General features: G+C 36.9%; 1 protein-coding gene across 1 annotated transcript in view; it reads right to left on the bottom strand.

The window, feature by feature from the left end:
* Positions 1-22,336, bottom strand: part of LOC129278749 (TRAF2 and NCK-interacting protein kinase-like) — a 45,794-nt gene that overhangs the window by 6,838 nt on the left and 16,620 nt on the right. The window contains exons 10-24 of the mRNA XM_064111625.1: positions 20,885-21,117; positions 18,164-18,247; positions 14,309-14,397; positions 8,766-8,914; positions 8,118-8,173; positions 7,502-7,596; positions 6,593-6,772; positions 5,863-6,012; positions 5,168-5,423; positions 4,269-4,412; positions 3,353-3,435; positions 2,754-2,936; positions 1,237-1,386; positions 432-510; positions 7-87 (exon numbers count right to left, since the gene is read on the bottom strand). Of these exons, the coding sequence (XP_063967695.1) occupies positions 7-87; positions 432-510; positions 1,237-1,386; positions 2,754-2,936; positions 3,353-3,435; positions 4,269-4,412; positions 5,168-5,423; positions 5,863-6,012; positions 6,593-6,772; positions 7,502-7,596; positions 8,118-8,173; positions 8,766-8,914; positions 14,309-14,397; positions 18,164-18,247; positions 20,885-21,117 (2,012 nt within the window). The remainder of the gene's footprint in view (positions 1-6; positions 88-431; positions 511-1,236; positions 1,387-2,753; positions 2,937-3,352; positions 3,436-4,268; positions 4,413-5,167; positions 5,424-5,862; positions 6,013-6,592; positions 6,773-7,501; positions 7,597-8,117; positions 8,174-8,765; positions 8,915-14,308; positions 14,398-18,163; positions 18,248-20,884; positions 21,118-22,336) is intronic.

Here is a 22,336-nt window from a genome sequence, read left to right as displayed (position 1 = left end):
ACTTACCAACTGAAGCAGGTAGCTCTCCCCATTGTAAGATGACATCCTTGAAAGGAACCCCTCGAGTATCTACAAATACACCTTCATCTGAAAATGAAGAAGGAAATATAATATATCCATGAGTATTCCTACAAAAAAAAATGTTAAGCAAAATTTGGTACAAGCATGTCATCCCAATATGGCTCAACAACACGATTTCATGTACAAATTCTATCCAACTTTTGTTTTAGCCATTAGATTATTAATTAACTTTTTCTGAATACAAGTCATTTAATTCCATGCTGTCAATGATCAGAAAAGTGTCAGTGAATTTTTTAATTAATGTTGAGAGAGGCAAATGTGCCAATTTTTGTTCCATCCATCTCCCCCCCTCGCCCCATACTATTGAAACACAAACACATACATGAAATAGAAAAATGTAAGAGACTTACTGTTGAAGCAAAGTAAGAGGTATTTTCCTTGTGAGTTTGGTAGGATGACTACACAGTAAGGAGTGATAGTGCCAATCTCCTGTCAAGAAAAATGAAATAAATTTTAGATTTGATCTAAAATCTATACCGTATAATCCACCACAATTATTGCTGAAGAAAATATCTCTAAGCAAGTATTCATTTATCTCATCGCATCCAAGTCCTATCTCTTAATCTATGCAATATATGACTTCCCTTATCTTTTCCTTTCTCCATCTTATTGTCTGTCTCCCTATCTCTTTCTTATACAGGTGCGTCTACTACCAAAGTCAAATCACTTGGGACCTCACTAATATGTTAAATGAAGGCGATGTTGTATAACTTAAAACTCGACTGAAAAGATGTTATTCAACACATGTTTTTGAATATTCTGGTCTGAAATAATGCTTAGGGTTATACAATTATTCAACTTCATGGAAAGTAGACTTATGCAGTCTACTTTTCTTTCCATGTATCCTTGTTTTCCTTTCTCTCTAACTCTTTCATTTTTCTTCATCCCCCCTCTCTCTCTCTCTCGTCGATTCTTGTCTTCCTCCTCTCTGTCGTTATCTACCGGAGTCCCCCCTTCTTCCTTTATCCTATCTTGATTACCCTCTGCCCTCTCCTTTCTTTCCCCTCTCTGTAATAATTCACCAGAGCCCCCCCCCCTCCTCTCCTCTCTCTTACTCTCATCTTTCTCTTACCCCCTCCCTCCTCCTTGTCATATCCTACCTATCTCTCTCTCTTCAACCCCTCCCCCCTCCATCCACTCTCTGTTATACCCTACCTGAGGTGGTGTGTAGATATCTTGCACCGATGCTGAATCCAGGTCAATAGCATGGAATCCATTCACTGACCCATAGATGACCTTTAACCTCTGGTTGTCCTCCACAGTCAGATCAACAATCAATGGACGATGAACCAGGTTGGGGAAAGACTACAATAAAAACAGAAAAAATAGGTTATAATAATAATATTTTTTACTTTAAAGGAGAATGAAACCCTTGAAACCAGCTGAATCCATATCAAAAAGAAAAATCAAAGAAACATATTGTTGAAAGTTTGAAGAAGATTGAATTAATAATAAGAAAGTTATGAGCATTTGAATATTGAGATCACTAATGCCATGTAGATCCTCCCATTGGTAATGCGACCAAGATCTGTGATGTCACACACGTACAACTCCCTCATTACTTTAGTACTTATTTCACTTATATTCTCACTTTTATAGAGTCTATCACAAGGTGAGGTGTTCTCTTTATGAGAGGACAAGTACAGAGGTTTCACAACATTATATCATTGATGAATTGTTTGTCATATGATTAGAATGAGCAAAAAGATATGTTTTGGGGTATATTTTCAGTGTCCAAAAGGGGAGAGTTGTTCATCTGTGACATCATAGATCTTGGTCGCATTGCCAATGGGAGGATCTCCATAGCATTAGTGATCTCGACATTCAAATGCTCATAACTCTTCTATTGCTAGTCCTATTTTACTCAAACTTTTGTTGATCTTATTCTTTGATTTTTCTGCTTTCACATAAGCTAACTTGCTCCAAGAGTTTCATTCTCCTTTAACTGTACCTGTGATTCTAATTCTAAGTATTTTGGGTGAAATAAACCCAATCTCTTAGTTCATCAAGGGAACTAGGGAGCATTTCATAAAGAGTTTTGTTAGTGACTTTCACGATCTAATTCTAACTAAAACTGTAGCTGTAATTCAAATCATAAGTATTTTCAACCATACATACTTAATCTCTTAATCAGGTCAGTTTGAGAAATGCTTGCCTGTGCATCATTTTACTTGTCCCAGGCAATCAATTGTATCATGCCCTGCACCTAGTTTGTAATGGTAAGATGATTCCTGTCTGGCAATTACATCAGAAGTTGGAATGGTGATGTGGACTGAGAATACTGTTTTGGGTTTAGCAATTCTTTAAGTTATTAAAATTATTTTATATTTCATCAGTGGGGGCGTAGTGGTCTAGTGGTTATGACTCTCGTCTTTCAATCTGTGGGATGTGGGTTCGATTCCCAGCCATGGCATGTTTTCCATCAGCAATAAATTTACCCATATTGAGCTGCACTCAACCCAGGTGAGGTGAATGGGTACCTGGTGGCAAGAAATTCCTCTGAATGCCAGAGCACTTGTAGGCAGCATGGCTATAGCTGGGGTAATACTAGTAATAACATTATTGTAATGCGCAGTTGAGTTTATATGTATAGAAATTGTGCAATATAAATGTATAATTATTATCATTATCAATTGCCTTTAAAATAGACCGATGAACGTAAATGTTCCTACCTTGAAGGCCATGAACTTGTGGTACGGTTTGGGAGCCCAGGCATAGATCTCGATACTGTCTTTGAGGGCGATCACCAAGAACTTGATCTTCTCGTACTTGATGATCTTGTAATGGATGCAACCTTCGAGGTCACCGACGGCAAGGAAACCACTCTTTCTCTTATCCATGGTCTGCTGTTGCTGCTTGAAGTTAAGGGAGTGGTTGAAGACAGAATGAAAGTGGTTTTGTAAATATACAAATATTGTATATATGCAGCCAAAGCAAAATGAATGTCTTGCGTAAATTTTAAAATATATCCAATGAACACATTTTCATTGTTTATCCTCCAAGTCAGAACTGCTTCAGGGCATATACATTCATATATTCTGGTAATGCATTGAATTCTACTAGCACTTGTGGGAGGATTACAAAATATCAATAGGTATTATATGACTGCTGTGATGTTAACCGATGAGTACAAATGCATGGTAGGCCTATATCACAGAGTCCTACAAAAAAATAGAATTTTTAAAACTTTTCCTTAATTTAGTAACATATAAAATACACAGAACTGAAGGCTGTAATAGCTTTATGAATGACTAGTATTTGTTTTACTCACACTCAATGTAGCCTCTCCGTCGTTCCTCACTATCTTCTGTTTCAGCCATGAGAGGAAGTATGTCCTTAGCTTATTCTTCTTCCCTGGAAAGATAATCAGAAACAAACGCACTCTGCATGCATCATTTGAATTTCTAAATACAGTATTCTTAGCAGGTGGATATAATCAATCGTATCAATACACGGCAAAAGGACGAGATCTTCGGGCTGATTCATGATACCTGCTGTACAGTCAGCAAATCTATCTATCCTTATCTATGGACTCAGTCCATGGGGGCCCTAAGATGTGGCCCCATGAATACCTTTTTGATAATAATAATAGTCAGTTCTTGTATAGCGCATAATACATTATGAATAACGTCTCTATGCGCTTCCAAAGGACTTGGATATTATTACCCTGGCTTTAGCTGGGCTACCTAGGTGCTCAAGCATTCAAGGAATTTCTTCCTACCGGGTACCCATTCACCTCACCTGGGTCGAGTGCAGCACAATGTGGATAAATTTCTTGCTGAAGGAAACTACACCATGGCTGGGATTCCAACCACGACCCTCTGTTTCAAAGTCAGAAGACTAATCCACTGGGCACAACGCTCCACAATGAAATCTGTCAATTGGCCTGGTTCCAAATAAATATGAACCAGGCCAATTGACACTGATTCCAATGGGCCTCTATATTAGGAATTCGTTTGGCTACATCTCGGACAACCATGAACCAATTCATGTTAAATTTGATGTGTGGAGGTTAAGCATCATGCTTAACTCAAATGTGGTCATGCTTAACTCAAATGTGGTCATGAAAATGCAGAAATGCACAAAAATAAATTTGACGACTCTTTTGGTTCTCTGTATCTGTCCGTTCTGTTGCTTACAACTAATTATATCCTGGCAAAGTGAGAGTTTAGAAAGGGAATGTTTACCTGCTATACACACTAGGATGTTCTGACTCTCCAGGACATCCATCTGTTGGAAGCGTTTTCTTGAGATAAGAGGATAAACCTTGCCTTCTCCTGATCTATCTAGTAACATTAATCCATTGTCTGTTCCAATTAATAAGTTTACACCTGAATGGAGAGAGAGTTATAGCAGAATATAAACATTATCTTGAGATAGAGCATATAGAGTACACACTCCCAAATCAAATTTATATATGTAATACATCAATCTGTTCCTCATAACTATTATAATGAGGCAAGGAAAGGGGTGGCAAACAGCATGAAACAAAAAAATATATATAAAAAATGACTGAAATTTCACTTGATAATGGCATAATGGTTCCATGACATTTGCTCCGATGGAAAATCTGTGCATTAGGCCAAACATAAAATCTAACCTCTAAAACTACATAACCCTAATCCTTATCTTTACATTATTCTGAACCAAAAACTCTTACAATCCTAACTCTAACCCCATGCCCTCTGAGATATTAAGACCGGAGCAAATGTCGCAGGAGCAAATGATGTGTCACCGTCATCACAAGTCATATGGACTATCATATAATAAACTTTCAAAAATGTATTTTTCACATTCACAACCATAATTTGAAACTACCATATTGTTAAACTATCATTTCATTTTATTTAAACACCCCTGATATATAGGGTAAAAGGATATGGAAATATTATGTTATTATTTCGTGTCGTGAAAATAACTTGTTTGCCACAGTAACTATCCATTTGAATCAAATGAATAGTGCTTCGTGCCTGTATGTTAATTAAAACCTAACTTCCTCTTAAGATCGGAAATAAAGTAAATTTACATTGAATGGAAACTTCAAGATTTCTTTATTTATTTGACCAATTTGCACTATCATACTCACCCCATAATGAAGCACATAGTATTTCTGAGTTAAACTTCTTCCTGTACTTCCTAATTTCTGGCATGTCATTCAGACTCTCGGGCGTTGTTGGTTTTACGTTGACCGAGATGTTGGATCCGCGACGGTTTGGAGGTGAGGGTACGCTCGGTGTCGTGGGACTTGCCCCGAAGCCGAACGCCGAGAAAGATGTCTGCTTCCGCATTGGGGTCTTTGGACCACTGCCTGTGCCATTTGCAGCAAGTATGGCCTGTCGGTACTAAAACAAAGAAATATTGTCAATGATCCAGTCGTTTTATGATGGCACATTTCTATATCCTCCTGAAAGAGGTTATAAGACTGGTTACACTGAAAATTTTGTTCTTATTACTTTCCAGAGAGATCTTTTCCCAAGATCAAATAACCTCTATTTCTTACTACAACAGGATCTCATTAGTGAGCATGGTGGCTTAATGGTCAAGTGCCCACCACATGAAAAGGAGGTCATAGGTTCAATACCTGATCGACTCATAACAAACACTTAAAAAGTGAAGTCTGTGCCTTCTAAGTAAGGCGCTCAGCTTATTGGAACAAAGGAGGCTAATAATGACATATTGCAGAAGAATAGATAATAGCTGAAGTGGCTACCCTGAGTAAATAAAAGTAAATATTGTTGTTGTCATCATCATCAATATTTCAAAGTTTAGAGAAGAATTTACCTCTTCTGATGATGCCTTGTCCTGTGGGACTTGTTGAGATTTTGACGACGCACCCTTGGGACTCTGCTGCTGTGGAAGTAGGTCTGGTAGAACATCACTGCTACCAGCATTGATCTCAAGACTACCCGGTCTCACAGGCTCTTTGGCAATCTGTGTAAACAGTCACATTGTTCAATATTAGAATTCCTGTAATGGAGCAGGGGCCAGGTTACACAAAGCGTAGTGATAGTCGATTTGTAAGCATTATTGAACTTTGTGCATATCTCATCTTTAAGCAAAAAGAATACTATTTATACATTGTTTTCTGGTATTGACAGCATTTATCAACATCTGCATATGATTACAATGGAAGAATCAAGTTGAATTCCATTAGGTTTTTCACTTTATATAGATCCTCACAGTGTGAGGCACTGAGGAGCATTCCATGACAAGTTTTGTCAGTGATTTTTACCAACATATTTGCTCTGAGCCAATCAGATGCAAGGATTTGCAGTAGCTTACAACAAAAGTCGATGAAAATCCCTGACTAAGGGTATCAGGAAACGCCCCCTTGTTCGCTCTCTTTTCAGTATGCACCAAATGAAGAAGTTTATTCTTACCCTTCTGTTTCCTATGGTGTTAACTCTATTACCCCTTCCCCCACCCTTTGTGATAGAGCTTCTTGCTCTGTGTGTGAGAACTTTCATAAAACACCCCCCCTGGAGCACCAAATCGAGGAATCAGTTCTTACCCTTCTGTTTCCCAAGGGGCTACCTCTATTGCCCCCTTGCGATAGAGCTTCTTGTTTCCTCTGTGCATGGGGTGAATCCCTGGGTGACCCTGACCTAGGTCTACCTTGACCTTGAGGGGGCGTGCTCCGCCCTCCTGGCTGCACCACGCCCCGTGACTGTCTGTTTGGTGCTACATCAATCTATGTAACAGACAGGTCAAGGATGGGGGATAGTACAAAATTAATACACATCATCAAGAGTATTAGGCCAAAAAAATAATGATTATTTGCTGTGACAGAGGTACAAAAATTATGGGGTCTGTCCATCCTTTTTTGGTTTATTTTTTGTTTTGGGTCGTTATTTTCCTTCCCATGTCACGGCTAATGTTCTACCGCACCATTCGGCCCTTAGAAAGTTGTGGTCAGTCTGCACATTTTTGGGGGGTCAAATTTGAATAAAATACATAAGTCAGCAGGTTTAAGAAGGGGCAGTCGGGTTACATCAAAGAAACATTTTTTTTTTGTCTTAGTAAGAATTGACACGCACGGTACCTTAGTACTATTAATGTTTGGTGCTACATCGATCTACAGAGCACAAAGTAAGAGGTATATATGAATAGCAACCTGTCTATAGTGACCACCAACATTGTCTCCCATTTGAAAGGAATATGTCTATAAAAGGCCATCTGTCTTCAGTGGCCATTTTTTTCTGTTTCCCTTGGGTGACCTTGATAGAAAGGTTTCACTGGACTTTACTCGTCATCAGTAAATCTATGCGTTAGGCAAAACAAATGACCGGTCACATCAGAATCGATTCATTAGGGTCCACATCAGGGTAATGATAACATTATCATGTTGAGCAGGGCCCGCTGGTAGAACAGTTTTCAGAACTGAAGTGGCTACCCTGGGTAAAGTAGACCAATAGCTTACCTGTGTTCTGCTTGAACCAGGTTGTGCATTCTTAGACTGGACGAAACTTGTGGTGCTCTCTGTGCTTTCAACACTGTCTGTACTTGCATTAGGATCTACAAGATACACATGGAAACAATACAGTAACGTTAATGATAATAATTATAAAAATAGGATAGGTCTTACTAACACACAGTAACATAAGGTCTCTATGCATGACAGAGTATGGAAGAAAAAAAAAGGCTGAGTGAATATCAAATACACATTAAAAAAATCCTAGACATATTTATATACATATAACTTCATAAGGCATTCAAAAATAAGTGTTTTTAATTCTACATCAACTTTGATTTGGTAAATTGGGTCAAATGTCTTTAAATTGTTTTGGCCCCAATCACATCATCAACCTTAACCCCCCCTGCAACAAGCATACCACTGAAATTCTTGCCAAAATTGGATGTAAAATAAGACATGACAATTTCAAATTTCACTCATATCTTTCGAAACAGTTATATCAATCACAGAAATCAAAATTGGATGAATAGAGCGGCTACCCGAAAACACAGAAGCAGAGAAAGGGAAAATAATTGAAAGATACTGCCTTATACCAATTAAAACGGAATGTTTGATATCTTACCTTCTTTAATAACAAATGTTTCTAATGTGTCACCATCATATCCAGGAGTGCCAGGTCTGTAGTGCCAAAAACAAACAACAAAAACAATCAAATATTCTTTTCATATGAACCTTTTGTGTGTAAAGGTGAAAAGTGAAGTCATTGTCATTCTCTTCTCTATAGAATGCATTTGGAGTAAATTATAAGGATATAAGCTACCCCCCTTCCCCCCCCCAAAAAAAATAAGGTTTTGAGAATTTTGAGGAACTTGGGGTGTGGCAAGTACAAAACTGACCATTGGCTTTGGTTACATGTATATCTCATGATGTGTGTATTACTTACGAGTATTTTTTTTTTTCATTTTTAAAATACATATCATTACCAAGGGGGTATTCTTCTTACACCTTGGAGTGTTTGCTGAATTTTTGGGCTATATTTCTTTTATTTCAAGAACCCCTATTTAATACAATAAGTGGTTAATTCAAAGATCCTTATTTTGATGAATGTAGATAAGTGATTTTCTAAATTTTCCTGAACACCGTTTGTGGTAGATCATGGCGCGACTGCAGAAAAATCATCGCTCATAACTGTAAAATTTGGGGGTAAGTTTGGTTGTGATAGGGGCGAAAATGCCTGTCGCCTCCATTTATTTCTGACATTGCTACTTACAAAGGTCTTGGAGCATCGGAGGCTGGGATAGTCCCATCTCCGCCAGGGCCGCCTACGATATCATCCTCCTCCTCGTCATCATCGTCGTCCTCATCCACCTTTCCGCCGCCTCCCATTGCACTCAGCTGAGCAGCCAAGGCAACCAGATCCTGAGAGTTACAAAAATTTAAATGCAAAGTCATAAGCCTTTCATGATTAACACAGGGGCCCTGTAACAAAGAACTTAGCAATTGATTCTAAGACTGATTTTACGATTGATCATACATGATAATCATTAGCAATCGATTGTATACATCAGCCCCACAATCAGTCGCTAAGTTTTATGTTATGAGGCCCAGCACACTTCAAACAAATGGAAATCAATGCAAGAATGAGAAGTCATCTATGGTGAACATAAAATGAAGCCAAAGAAAGGCAAATACTTTGCATCTGTGATGCTATTTCAGATTGCAATAAAGTTATCAAAATTGAATTTTCTTAGAAATTATTTGCTGCTTGTGAACTAGATCTTTTAAAGAAATCTCATACTGGAAAAACATAATTTCTGTCTGTTCAATCAAAAATATTTGCAATTGGGATACGGTTATAGAGAGTAATCTATTTTTTAAAAGAGAGAAGATATTCTTGCCCAGTAAGGTCTAATCTGGCACTATTAACAAAGTGTGTTGGTGTGCGAAACTTGTTGCTTCACAGGTTTAGCTTGTGTTATGCCTACCATGGGAAAGGTAACACACAATTTTACAAACCAGAGAGATATTAAAACAGGTAGTTATATTTCAGGGGAGAGAGGTAATTAAATTCACATTAAATAGAAATACCCCCCCCCCCATTCCAAAAAAAGGCTTTAGAACAATAAAAGAAAGCATAGATTGATAAATGCTTGAGAATTATAAATATTCTTTCATTTCGCTAAATAATCCATGGGTGACTGCCCAGCTCCCTACCAAAAATAAGTCAGCAAAATTAATTTACTTTTTATTCAGTTTGAATGAAAGATTCTAAGATATTATCATGTGCTGAAACAAATTTGTTTGTTTGCTTTATCGTGATAGAGTTGCACAATATGGTAATTGAATATAAATGATAAAGAATATAAGTGTTTTGGAGAATGGCAATTGATTTATGCATTGCTATGGTATTTGACAATTAAACATAAAATATGTATAAGAATGAATGTTTCTATGTGTGTGAGTGTGTAGGTGTTTGGGTGTGTGTGGTGTGGGTGTGTGGATATGTGAGAGAGAGGGCAAGAGAAGACAATCAATAAGATAATACAGGCAAAGGTTAACGTAATAGGATGACAAACAATGATTTTTAAAGTTTGAGAAAATACAAATGCATAGTATTGAGAAACAAATGCCCAAGTCAATGATTCAAAGCATGCACTTGTATTAAAGAATTTGGTTCTCAATCAAATAAAAACCCATACATATCCCTCACAAACAGGTGACTTACTGCATCAAAACAGCACATTACCAGAATATCATGCGCTCCCAATGCTACCCCTTAAAAAATTTGGGGCATGTAGCACAAAGTAAGTGATTGATTCTAGAGTTGATTTGTATGCTTGATTGAACATTATGATTAATGTAATCAAGCACATAAATCAGGGGCCGTATTCTGAAAATTGTCTTCAGAGAAATATTCTTGTATCTTCAGAGTTACAATGAAATCCATATTCCGAAAATTCTTGTATCTTTTCTCGTAAAATTTCTTGTGACTTTCACTGAGCGCATATGATGTCAGAGTTATAATGATGTGTAAAGTTAAAAACAGCGCATTAATATCTCTGTGCGTAAGAGAACGTATCAACAAAAAAGGTACCGGTATTCTGAAAATTCTCTTATCTTTGCATTCTGTTAACTTCCTTGCAAAATACAAGAAAATTTACAAGAGGTAGGTAGATATTCTAACTTAATGTTGCATGTGATATTTCTCGGTCAACAGTAATAATTTCTTGCTGCATCCCGCAAGAACATCATATTTTACTAAAAGAGACATTTCAAAGACATAGACGGATTGATACACTTTTCAGCAATTAAAAATTGGTATTCGAGATGATGAATCTTTTCAGTGAAAATATGACTCTGAGAAAAACAAAGTGTATTTTTAGCACAGTAGCGCACAAGCATAAGCGCCAGGGGCTCAAAGGATATTACGCTTCAAGTCAAAAATAGGGAACGCCCTTACAGAGATAAGAAAATTTTCAGAATACCGATTTGAGAGAATTTGGCGAGCTGTTATCTTGCTGAGTTATAAGAAAAGTTAAGACAATTTTCAGAATACCACCCCAGGCCTGTGCTTTGTGTCACCAGAGGTGTTTCATAAAGCTGTTTCTACATGCAAGTTATGCACTACTTTGCACAGGACTGAAAATGTCCAGTTTCTAAATGGGATACCCCAATTTTTCCTGGTGTTATATAACAAAACTGAACTGGGACTGTATTTCCCAGAATAATAAACATTCATTCGGTTGTTTACACAAACGAGAATTTGAATCTATAAAGATGAAATTTCACTGTTAGCTGATGGGAATGGTTAATATTAAAAATCTGATTAAACAAACAATAGAGGGTAAACAGATTTGCTCTAAGTTGTGCCTAATTTACAAGTAGCTTCAAAACCATCCTTATATGTTTCATAATTTAGGTCTTTCACCTATTTGAGAATTACGCACTAGTTTCCACAGGACTGGAACGTGTTCTTGTAAGAACAGCTTTATGAAACACCCACCTGACCTCCAGGTTAAAAATGCATGCATGTATCACAAACATCTCAATACTTCCATCAATCTTAATGATATCCCACAGACATGCAAACCCATGAAAATGACAAACCAATGAAAAGAATTCACAAGTAAAAACGTGAATAGATCAAACAGAGCATAGGTGAAATGGTGCTAGAAAATGTGAATGTGAGCCCAAATAGAAAACTTGAAAATTAAAAAAAAAAACATGTGTCAGGTTGAGAGTGGATTTTTAAATACATACATGTACAGATGAAAGAAAACTCCACAAGAATATGAAACGGATACATCACAAACACACCAAAAAAAATCAAATTCCAATTAATCAATTAACTCTTTTTTAATGAATATCTGATATTGAAATAAAAGTGTATTGAACTGTGTGCTAGCTTAACATGGACAGAAGTACATGTATTGTATTGTATAGTACATGTATCTCTAATGGAAGTTTGTTGCACTGTCTTCTATTTCACTGTCTTCTATAATAGTTGCACTCAAATATCATGTAAAGAAACATTTGCATGTAAAATTCAAATGAACAATTTGTGCATTTCATAATACATATGCAATAAATATTTATTTATAATATCAGTTCAATTCAATTTAAAAAATGAAAGTTTTCCTTTCTTTTCTCCAATGTTTAAAAAGCCACTTGCAAAGGAAATCACCCCTATCGATAAAGTGCAATTGAAAATCAAGTTAAAGACCAATGAAAATTAAGCCACTGCAATTTTTCCCGATACGACAAAGCGATGAAAATGTGAATGAAGCAAAAGAAAATTAAAGCTGTGATTGAAATGTGCTCCCAAACTAATGATGATAATTTTGTCTACCTCCTACAAACGTGACGCATCGAAGCCAGGCAGGGGTACATGGAAACAAAAATCACATTGAACATTATAAGGTAAGAAAACATGTCAGATTGTATGACGTTAACCAACAGACTTTCGTGCAATGTGCTTCATATGATTGCACGTACATGAAGAGTCATTCACAAACATGTAAAAGCTAAAATATCCTACAAACATTCATTATCTTGGAAATATACATATATGCCAGGGAATAAATTTGCTAACCAAACATGATTAGCATTTTTGGTCTTAAAACAAAGGCTCTCTACTAAGTTCAGTACAGTACTATGTAAAATTTGCTACTCAAAAGACTTTTTGTGGCAGTCTTTAAAAAGTGTGGGGGAATTGTGAATTGTGCTAAGATTTATTATCATGAATCTATTTAGTAACCTAGCAACTACAAGGTAAAAAGAACCACTTTGCCTTGTGTTACGTATGGACAAATGACATAGGCCCGTATTCTGAAGTCAGGATTAACTTAGACCATGGTCTAACTCTGTGCTAAAATTATGGGGAGCCAAAAGTGTTGAAATGTTTATTAAGTTGTATGTTTCTTATGTTTACTGTGCTCTTTCCTGATTCATCGATGGTGAACACAATCATCTATTTATACTTCCTAGACAATTATGAATGATTTGAGAGCCAAAATGAGCTGAAATATGGTATTTCTACTGTAAGTGATTTATATAACAATTGGCTATCCATACTTAAACCGCAACTTTAAACCCGACTTCGGGCCATAGTCATTACAAACATCCTATTTGAACCAATATAGGGATAGCGTCACCTTTAGGAAACGTTTCGATAGTATCAGTCGATCCAGAAAGCTGAGGCACCAAACATACCCATTTGAGTGGGAGAAAAATACACTGAAAATTCTGAGTCCATTATCAGCTGCTTATTTAAGTTATCTGAATCCATTAATGTGACTTTATTATAGTAATAACTTTATTAATATTACTTTTCGTAATTCTAAGGTGCATAAATCATAATTTCCACCCCCCCCCCTCCCCACGTCAGCCGAAGATCATTATGTATTTAATGTGTGCTCAATCATGCATGATTTCACATATTATTCAGACAGAATTTGATCAATGACTGGACAGTCCTGGCCTATGTAACATGAAACGTAAGGCCACCGCACACCTTACGACTTTTCGCGATCCGATTTTGGAACAAATCGCATTTTGCTCATTTTCTGAAAAAGTGAATGGAACATATCGTTTTATTTGAGGTTAAAATTAAATGAAAGAATACTAATATAACCATTTTGAAAGATTCCAAGCCTTTATTTTAGAGTAAAGGCCAAATTAGTTTCAAATCGTAGGCAATCGTACGACTGCTATGACGTCATTACTCATCACGACTAGATATTAAATTCGCTTTAATTCTAAGAAGGATGATAGCACAGTCACAGATTTGAACACAGGTATTCGTACGATGATTTAGAACATTACACAGTAAGATATTCCAAGTCTCAATATTAGCATCAAATTCTACTACATTTTATTCTGAAATCAGGTCGCAGACCAGTCGTAAGGTTTGCGGTCGCCTTTAGCGATTGATAATGGGACTGATTTTACAATTAATCTTCACACAATAATCAATGAAATCGATCATAAAAATCGGCCTAATGATCAATTGCTAAGGTTCATGTTACGGGGCCCTGCTATACATGTCTGTTGCCTAGCTGGCAGAAGAGAGTTAGCTTTACGTGTACGACAATTCCCACTGCTATTGGTCGGTGGTCGGACAGAAGGATGTTAACTCTTGCGCACAATGTGCATTTGAGGTAGTGTGCCCTTGAGTTAACACCCTTATGCAAGCCACACAGGAATTGAAAATCGCCTCTTCTGCCTGTCATGCAATGATTTCGGCCAGAATCATTGAAAATTTTTGAACACTGATCATATTTTGAAAAGATGAGGGTTAGTTCTTTATCTTACCATCGGATTTCTAGCTGGTCCTTGGAAGCTGGCTGGTCTTGTGGATCCTTTCTTCCCATCGCTGTACTGAGCAACCTGTGGCTTCCCAGCTGAAAAAAATGAAAATAATAATGTGTCATGATGATGATGATAATATTGGCATTTATATAGCGTCATTTGTCTGATCTATTCCGAATGCCACTTTCAGCACTCCGTGCATTCAGGGAAGTAACCCTGACAAGTACCCATTCACCTCACCTGGGTTGAGAGCAGAAAAAAATGAGTAAATTTCTTGCTGAAGGAAAATACGCCATACCTGGTACTCAAACCCACAACCCTCTAATTGCAAGACAGTATATATCAAGGGGCTGAATTGATATACCTAATACATCTATTTATATTGCACTGAAAAGAAACAAACATAAACAATTTTTTATAATTCATCTATTAAATATGAAAATTTAGGAAAGAGAAAATAAAATAAAACTATCAAAAGGTAATATGGATCGTAATCCCATGATTGGCTGGGCGTTATCACATGCTCAATCATCTTCGTTTTCCCTTACACTTTCCAGCCTGAGAAATCAGAGCTTTCAACTTTTGACCGTACAAACATTAGCGCAATGCTCCAGTGTAAAGCTTACATGAATGGAAGCTTGAGTATATCTGTCCTGTGAGCTAAGACAATTTAATCAAAATTAAGAATTTATATTAAACACAAATTCATACATTGGTTTTTCAAAGGGATTGAGTAACTTTAATTGCATTTCATATAAAGCATCATTACATGCTTCGCAATAAAACAAAAGTGATAATTTTCCCTCCATTGCCTACAGTGTTAACTTAAGCATCCACATGGGTGCTTATGACTGTAATCATCATTATCGCAGCAATTAGGGGATCAATTTAATAGCTTAGAAATTTGGGCTGATTCCTAAAGGTTTACAATGATTGAAACATTAGCTGCAAGAGAAAAAAATATTGTTAGATCTTCAATGAAGTTATAAAGACATGCTAGGGAAAAATATATTTTTCAATTAATCAAATATCTCAAGCAATAAAATATAAATCAGAAAAATCAAAAAAATAATCAAAAACCAAAATGCACAATATCGAAGTTGCCACAGTAAATATGTTTATTATAAAAATAAAAACATAAAGGCATGTTACAAAATATACTGTAGCCATGCTCAATAATTAAATCACAGCAAAGGGGTTATTGTAGATGTAAAGAAAAGCACAAAAACAAAACATGAAATGAAAATGTTACGGGTGAGACCCTCTAAGATTTAGGATACCATTGTGTGTGGTTTTTGGTTTCCTTTAGATTGATGTGGGGCTCTTGTTAATGGTTAGTTTCGGGGTCCTGGTTCCTGGGTCCCCCCCCCCGGTCTTTCCTTTTCCTCTTTGGGTCTCATTTCCGTTCCCTCATTTTACGTATATATGATACTATTTTTTTTCTTTTGTATGAATTTATGTATTGTATTTGAATATTTTGCTTTTAATGATTACTTCAAATTTTTGTTATGAATCTATTTGTCACATATTTCAGTCTTTGGACTGCTTGCGATTGTAAATTTTTGATAGTTTTATTGCAATAAAATCCAATTATATCTATATATAAAAGAGGAACTCTACAAAATATTGATGGCAACCAGGAAAAGGCATTCACAGGTTTCTTTTGTATGGCTTGGCACTTCAAAGTCAAAGAAAATGAAAGTCGTGCATTAGGAAGAGTGGAGAAAGTAAACATAGTTTGAAGCACACGAGTTGTAACATCAGACAGTATGTCAAATCATTTTCAATAAACCAATCTCTACAGAAAGATTTTTCTTCTTCTTCAGCCCCTTTCACAACAGGTGGTGCAACTTCTTACAACCGTTGCGATTGTGTGCAACATATATTGTGACCAAATGATCGCAAACGATCGCACGAGCAATTGTGAAAGCCCCTTAATTCTTCCTCTCTGAGTACAGACCACCTTCTGGTGTATTATTGTACCGGGTACAAATAATAAAAATAATAATAGGCATTTATACGGCGCCATCTATCTAGAGATAATCTATTCCGAGGCGCATTGTTATTATCATTATTACCCCGGCTTTAGCTCAAGCTGCCTTTCAGCGCTCAGTGCATTCAAGGAATTAATCCTACCGGGTACCCATTCACCTCACCAGGGTTGAGTGCAGCAGAATGTGGGTAAATTTCTTGCTGAAGGAAAACATACCATGACTGGGAGTCGAACCCACGTCCCTCTGATTGAAAGACGAGTCGTCACCACTAGACCACGGCGCCCCCATTAAGGTTTTGTCGGGGACTGGCACGTGCAATACACCGTATAAACACCCTACTGTTTGACGAATAGTGTATTGATTTAGACATTTCTGAACTTTATCATGACAAAATAATTCTACAATGTACACGGTATCTGATTTATGTCCATGTAAAGAAACTCATCATATTTCAGATAGCATGGCAAGTTGAAGCATAAGTATGGGGGTAAATTTATGAAGACATGAGAGTAATTACACATGTATACAAAAAAGGCTTTTATGGTCTCATTAATCAAAGTTTGGACATAGATGTACTTGTGATCTAAAATTATTGTTAAAGCAGTTAATGATAGATGGATTAGTAGAGATAATATTTGTCAATGCATGGATAGTCACATGATGGTCAAGAAGTTTATGGATCAGGTAGGTGTTTCATAAAGCTGTTCGTAAGTTAGGAATGACTTTAAGAACAACTGGTGATCCTTTCTTATGGTAAATGAATTTCACCATTAAATGTTCAATGGTGATTATCTAGCACGTAAGAAAGGATCACCACCAGTCATTCTTAAAAGTGCTCTTAACTTAATACGAACAGCTTTATGAAACAGCCCCCTGGTAGGTGTTCCATAAAGCTGTTTTTAATAGGTAACGAGCGACTTTGCATGACTGGTGACTCTTTCTGAGGTGCTAAATCAACATCAATAAAAATATTGGAGTATGTTATTTACCACAAGAAGGATCACCAGTCTTTTGTAAAGTTGTTTGTAACTTACGAGCAGCATCTTGCAGCACTCACCAGGGGTACGTAACACAAAGGTTAGCAATGATCGTAGAACATTTTTCTACGATTGATTGCATTGACTACAATGTACAATCAATCGTAAAATCAAGCGTACGATTAATCGCTAACCTTTGTGTTACGGGGCCCAGATGTATAAAAATAAATCTAAACTGTAACCCGAGTAATCATGAATCTTATCTTTCAAATTATAATCATGGGCCTAGCACATTGTTCTAAGAAATTACACATTTCTTTACCCTTTTTTTATTTTAATTTTTTTTTTATTATTTATATTTTATATTTGATTTGTTTTTATTATTTTTTTTTTTTTTGGGGGGGTATTTGTCCATCTGTTTCATTTTTGTCACTCATTAAAGGATACAATTGATTAAGTTATAAGAAGGATTATTAAAGTTAGGATTAAAATCAATAGGTATTGGGTTATGACTAGGCCACTTGCCACATGATCTCTGAAAATAGCCCAGCCAAGCAAAGATTAAGCTAGTTTGCCTAAAACATAATCACAGGGGCAGGTTTTCAAAAAATGCAAGCAAGGTTGTTGTTGTTGTATATTGTGGAAAAGCCAAGACCCTGATGTCATTGTCACACAATAATATGGATGAAATTTGGATGAGATTTGAAGCCCGTAACACAAAGCTTAGCAATCATCGTAGAGCATTTTTTTAAGGATTAGTTGCGTTGGCTACACTGTACAATTGATTATGAAAATCAATCATTTGATTATGAAAATCGATCGTATGATACATCTCTAACCTTTGTGTTACGGGACCCTGATGCGAAAAGGGGGCCCCCTTAACTTACCCAGATCATTGATTAGTGGAGTCTGAGCTTTGGCTACCTGCCCCCTTACCGCCATAATGGGCGTGGTAGGGGGTGTGTCGCCCTCTGTAGGTCAGTAGTAGAAAGGGGTTTAAGAGGAAGGCACACACAAAAAGAGACAAACACTGAATCATCATGCATACATGTAGAGGGAGCAAAGAAAATAACCACACACTACATACACAAGTACTGCTAAAGGACAACAGTAATGGATTGTTTTTTTTCAATCTGACCAACAATGCAATTTACCAGGGAGGCATAAAATTGTAAAGGAGATATTTTTCTAGCTAATTTTTGCCAGGTTGAGAAGTTCTTGAAAAGAGAGTGCAAATGAAATGAACTCTTGACCTTTTGTTTCTCAAGCAATAAAGAGCTTTAATGAATTGACCATGACACATCTATTGCAGCTCTATACACTCGTACATGTACAGTATTGGCAACCTATAATCATGCCAAATGTCTTGCTTGCAACATATGATATATGCACCCTGTCTTACACACAGTTATGATTGATCCAATTCATTATGCCTATGGAAAGCCAGCGATGACAACATACATGTATAAACTGCATAAATTTGTTCAGAGTATCTTGAACACAATGGGTGATTTCAAGTTCAGTGTTGACCTTTTGGTGTTGGCTTTAGGTCAATGTTTACATGAGTATAACACCAAACAATGGAGATAGTCCTGAAAAGTCACTTTCTAGGTGTCGAGGTGTCAATATTGTAATCCTGGGGCCCGTTTCATAAAGGACTTGCAACTGTTGTAACTCTGCCATTAGGGCAACTACCATGGCAACCTTGATTCAGATTGGCTGCTGAGCCCTGTTACCATGGTAGTTGCCATAATGGCAAAGTTACAACAGTTGCAAGTCCTTTATGAAACGGGCCCCAGATTAGTTTTGTAAACTCAGAAAAGGTTTTCAAGCTAGGAAACGCAATCCAAATTGTGCTTCCCACACAAACATCAACACCAACACCGCGCTTGAAATCACCCAAAGTATAGGCCTACTTGTAGATGTATCATTGGCCTGACAAATCAGTGTGCACCTCTTTGTTTCCAAGGGACGTTAAGTACACTTCCTATCTGAAGCATTATGACATTTATGGATTTCTATAAATTATGACATTAATAGCTTTCCATAGTTGCGACTGATTAGATCAATCACAGCTATACAAAAGACAGGGCTCTGTAATTGTTTTATTGCTTCATGTCTAATGATCATCCTCCTGGGCATAAAGAGGCATAAGAAACTACTGAAACAAGCAAACATGATTACTTCTACATGTGAGAGAAAAATGTATACATCGACAGAGCTGCAAACCTTTGAAAGGGCAAATTAGTATTCTGTACCTACAAAAATATAATGATTCCAACAAACTTTGTATTTTTTTTCAATCAGCCTTATTTTATTAATTTTTCATCATACACCGACCATTCCTATTCCGTGTGAAAGCATAACTATTTAGCTCTACAAGCTACAATTTGGTCTCCTATGATTATAATGTATTCTAGATTGTTTCAGCGCACATGTACTTGTTTACATATGGTATTAGATGTCTTCCAATGAAAGTTACTCTTTCACCCATTTTTCTATTCTCTTCATTTCAGACCAGGGTCCCGTTGTACAAAGAGTTGCGATTGATCCAATCAACCACAACTATGGAATGCCAGCAACGTCAACATCTAAAATTCATGTTTGTTCAAAATATTTTGCAGATCAGGGGCCTGTCTTACAATGAGTTGCGATTGATCCGATCAACCACAAATATGGACGGCCAGCAACGTCAACATATAAAATACCAGTTTGTTCAAAATATTTTGCAGATCTGGGCCCCGTCTAACAAAAAGTTACGACTGATCCGATCAATCGTAACTCTATGGAAATCTAACAGAGTCATAATTTTTTCTACAGGAAATTGCAAAATGTCCTTTGTAAACAAAGGAGAACACACCAAATTGTCAAGAAATCAATGAATTAATGGATATACCTTCATATCTAGAATTCTTTTGTTAAACAAACATGCATTTTATATGTTGACTTTGCTGGCTTTCCATACTTGCGATTGATTGGATCAATCGCAACTCTTTGTAAGACGGGACCCTGATGTATGTTCATACATTCACTGTTTCCTTGGAAATTCAGAGTGCTTCTCTTTGCTTACAAAAGACATTGTACAAATTCCTTGTAAAAAAAATGTGACTTTGATGGATTTCCATGTAGTTGAGTTTGATCGGATCAATCGTACTCTTTGTAAGACAGGGCCCTGAATTCATACATTTTGGATACCCTTTCGTACTTTTGTATTCCTGTTATATTTTCGTAGCAAATACTAATTCTGCACAGGATATAACTTAAATGCAACTACGACAACTAATGCTACAGACAGCAGAAGAAAGCATTGATGATTGGCATGAAAGTATAATTGGTGACGTTGAGGCTCCACAATACATCATGTATTATTTTGTGTACAAACCATTGATCCTGAAAAAATCCCCAAAAATGGACGTTTAGTTTGCCGTCTTCAGGAGAATAAAGATTGATGGTTCTCCTGAAGTCGACACGAAGAAACATAGACTGGGCAGTCTATTCAAGGACCAAACATATGCCCACAAAAGAATACAAGGTGCACTTTGAAGCCTCCGCACTGATTCATTCTCTGCCATGGAAACGTTCGGAAGTTACAAAGGTGATAGGCTTACCGACAGCTTGACTAAGCCTGGCCTGCGCCTTGGCCTGCTCTCTACTAGAGGGCGTGGGGGGCAACGGAGGTTGACTGGCTCTATTGGGAATGGGACGGAGTGCATCGGGGGGTTGGTACTTAGACGGTCCATCCTCCAGGCGTCTTCTACCTCCCTCCTCCTGCTGCTGCTGCTGTTGAATACGCAGGAAGTTCCTGCGGAGTGTCGACTCACTGGGTCCAGGAAGGATGGAACTGTGTATTGCCAAAACAGAGAAGTTATCAAAAAGTGAGAAAATATGGTATTGCCTTCTTTATCTTTATTCACCACATAAATGAGAATTCCAAACCTAGCTATCATAGGATCTTCTGCATTGTATATGATATAAAAGAGAAAAATATAGCCCTCGTTTTTCACTGAGTTGCAAATTGTGATCAGTCGTGTATGAATGAGTCTTTATCATTAAATGCCATAATGAATGATTTTCAGACCTTTCTATAATCAACTGAAACTTGCATCTTCAACCCTTAGTATTTCCATTTCAATTTTGCAGATGTTTATGGACAAATGAATGAATGAACGAAAGTCTGTCTGTTGTTGCCTCATTGACTTTTGTTTAGGAGTAGTAGTTAATTTCATATTTCATTTCGTCATAATAAATAGAACCAATGAAAGGTATCAGAAATGATACCATATATCATAAAGCAGTATGCCTCTTTGAAAGAAATCTGTCAGGTAATGTGGTTTAACCCTAAAAGAGCCGGGTTATTTGGACCCATCTCACAGCCGGGGAGGGGCGGATTCCGCCCCCCCCCAGATCTCGGCCTTCGATCGCGCAAGCGCCGCAAAAATTTGCACAGTGGTAGTGTGCGATATAATCTACAAGGCTGTATTGTTAAGTTTTTTTTTAATATAGTATTTGGAAAAAGTCGGATATTTCCTTTAAGATTTACTTACAAGAGTTGGACGAAGAGGGTGTAATATGTTTGTCTTATCACAACATTGAAATGTACATCCCAGAACAAATAGTTCCATTTTGGTAAAGTTATAATATTGAATATGGACTGTTATTAGAAATGAAAATTATTTATAATTATGTTAATTGCTTGGGATAAAGTATACTTCTTTTTTTGAAGTTATATTACGAAATGGTGTTATAATTTAGTAAAGAGGAAGGATCTTGTGAAAGTGATTATGTTACGCGGGAAGAAAACCCGCTTGGTCAGTAGAGATCGATTGTTTTGAGGTCATTGGTCAAGGTACTCAGTGAGGAGAGCGATCAGTCGGAGAGTCCTGTAGGATCCAGATAAATTATATCACAATCCTGTCGAGGTATGTTGATTGATATGTGCTATTTTATAAGAGAAGGATATCTATGTTTTGGAATATATTATCTCTAAATCATGAACTAAAATTAGAGCATTGAATCGTATTTCTCTGTTAGGTCAAGGATACCTACTACGTGGCATGTTA

Source organism: Lytechinus pictus, chromosome 16, assembly GCF_037042905.1.
Source record: "Lytechinus pictus isolate F3 Inbred chromosome 16, Lp3.0, whole genome shotgun sequence".
NCBI classification, from domain to species: Eukaryota; Metazoa; Echinodermata; class Echinoidea; order Temnopleuroida; family Toxopneustidae; genus Lytechinus; species Lytechinus pictus.
This window is presented reverse-complemented; position numbering and strand designations above follow the sequence as displayed.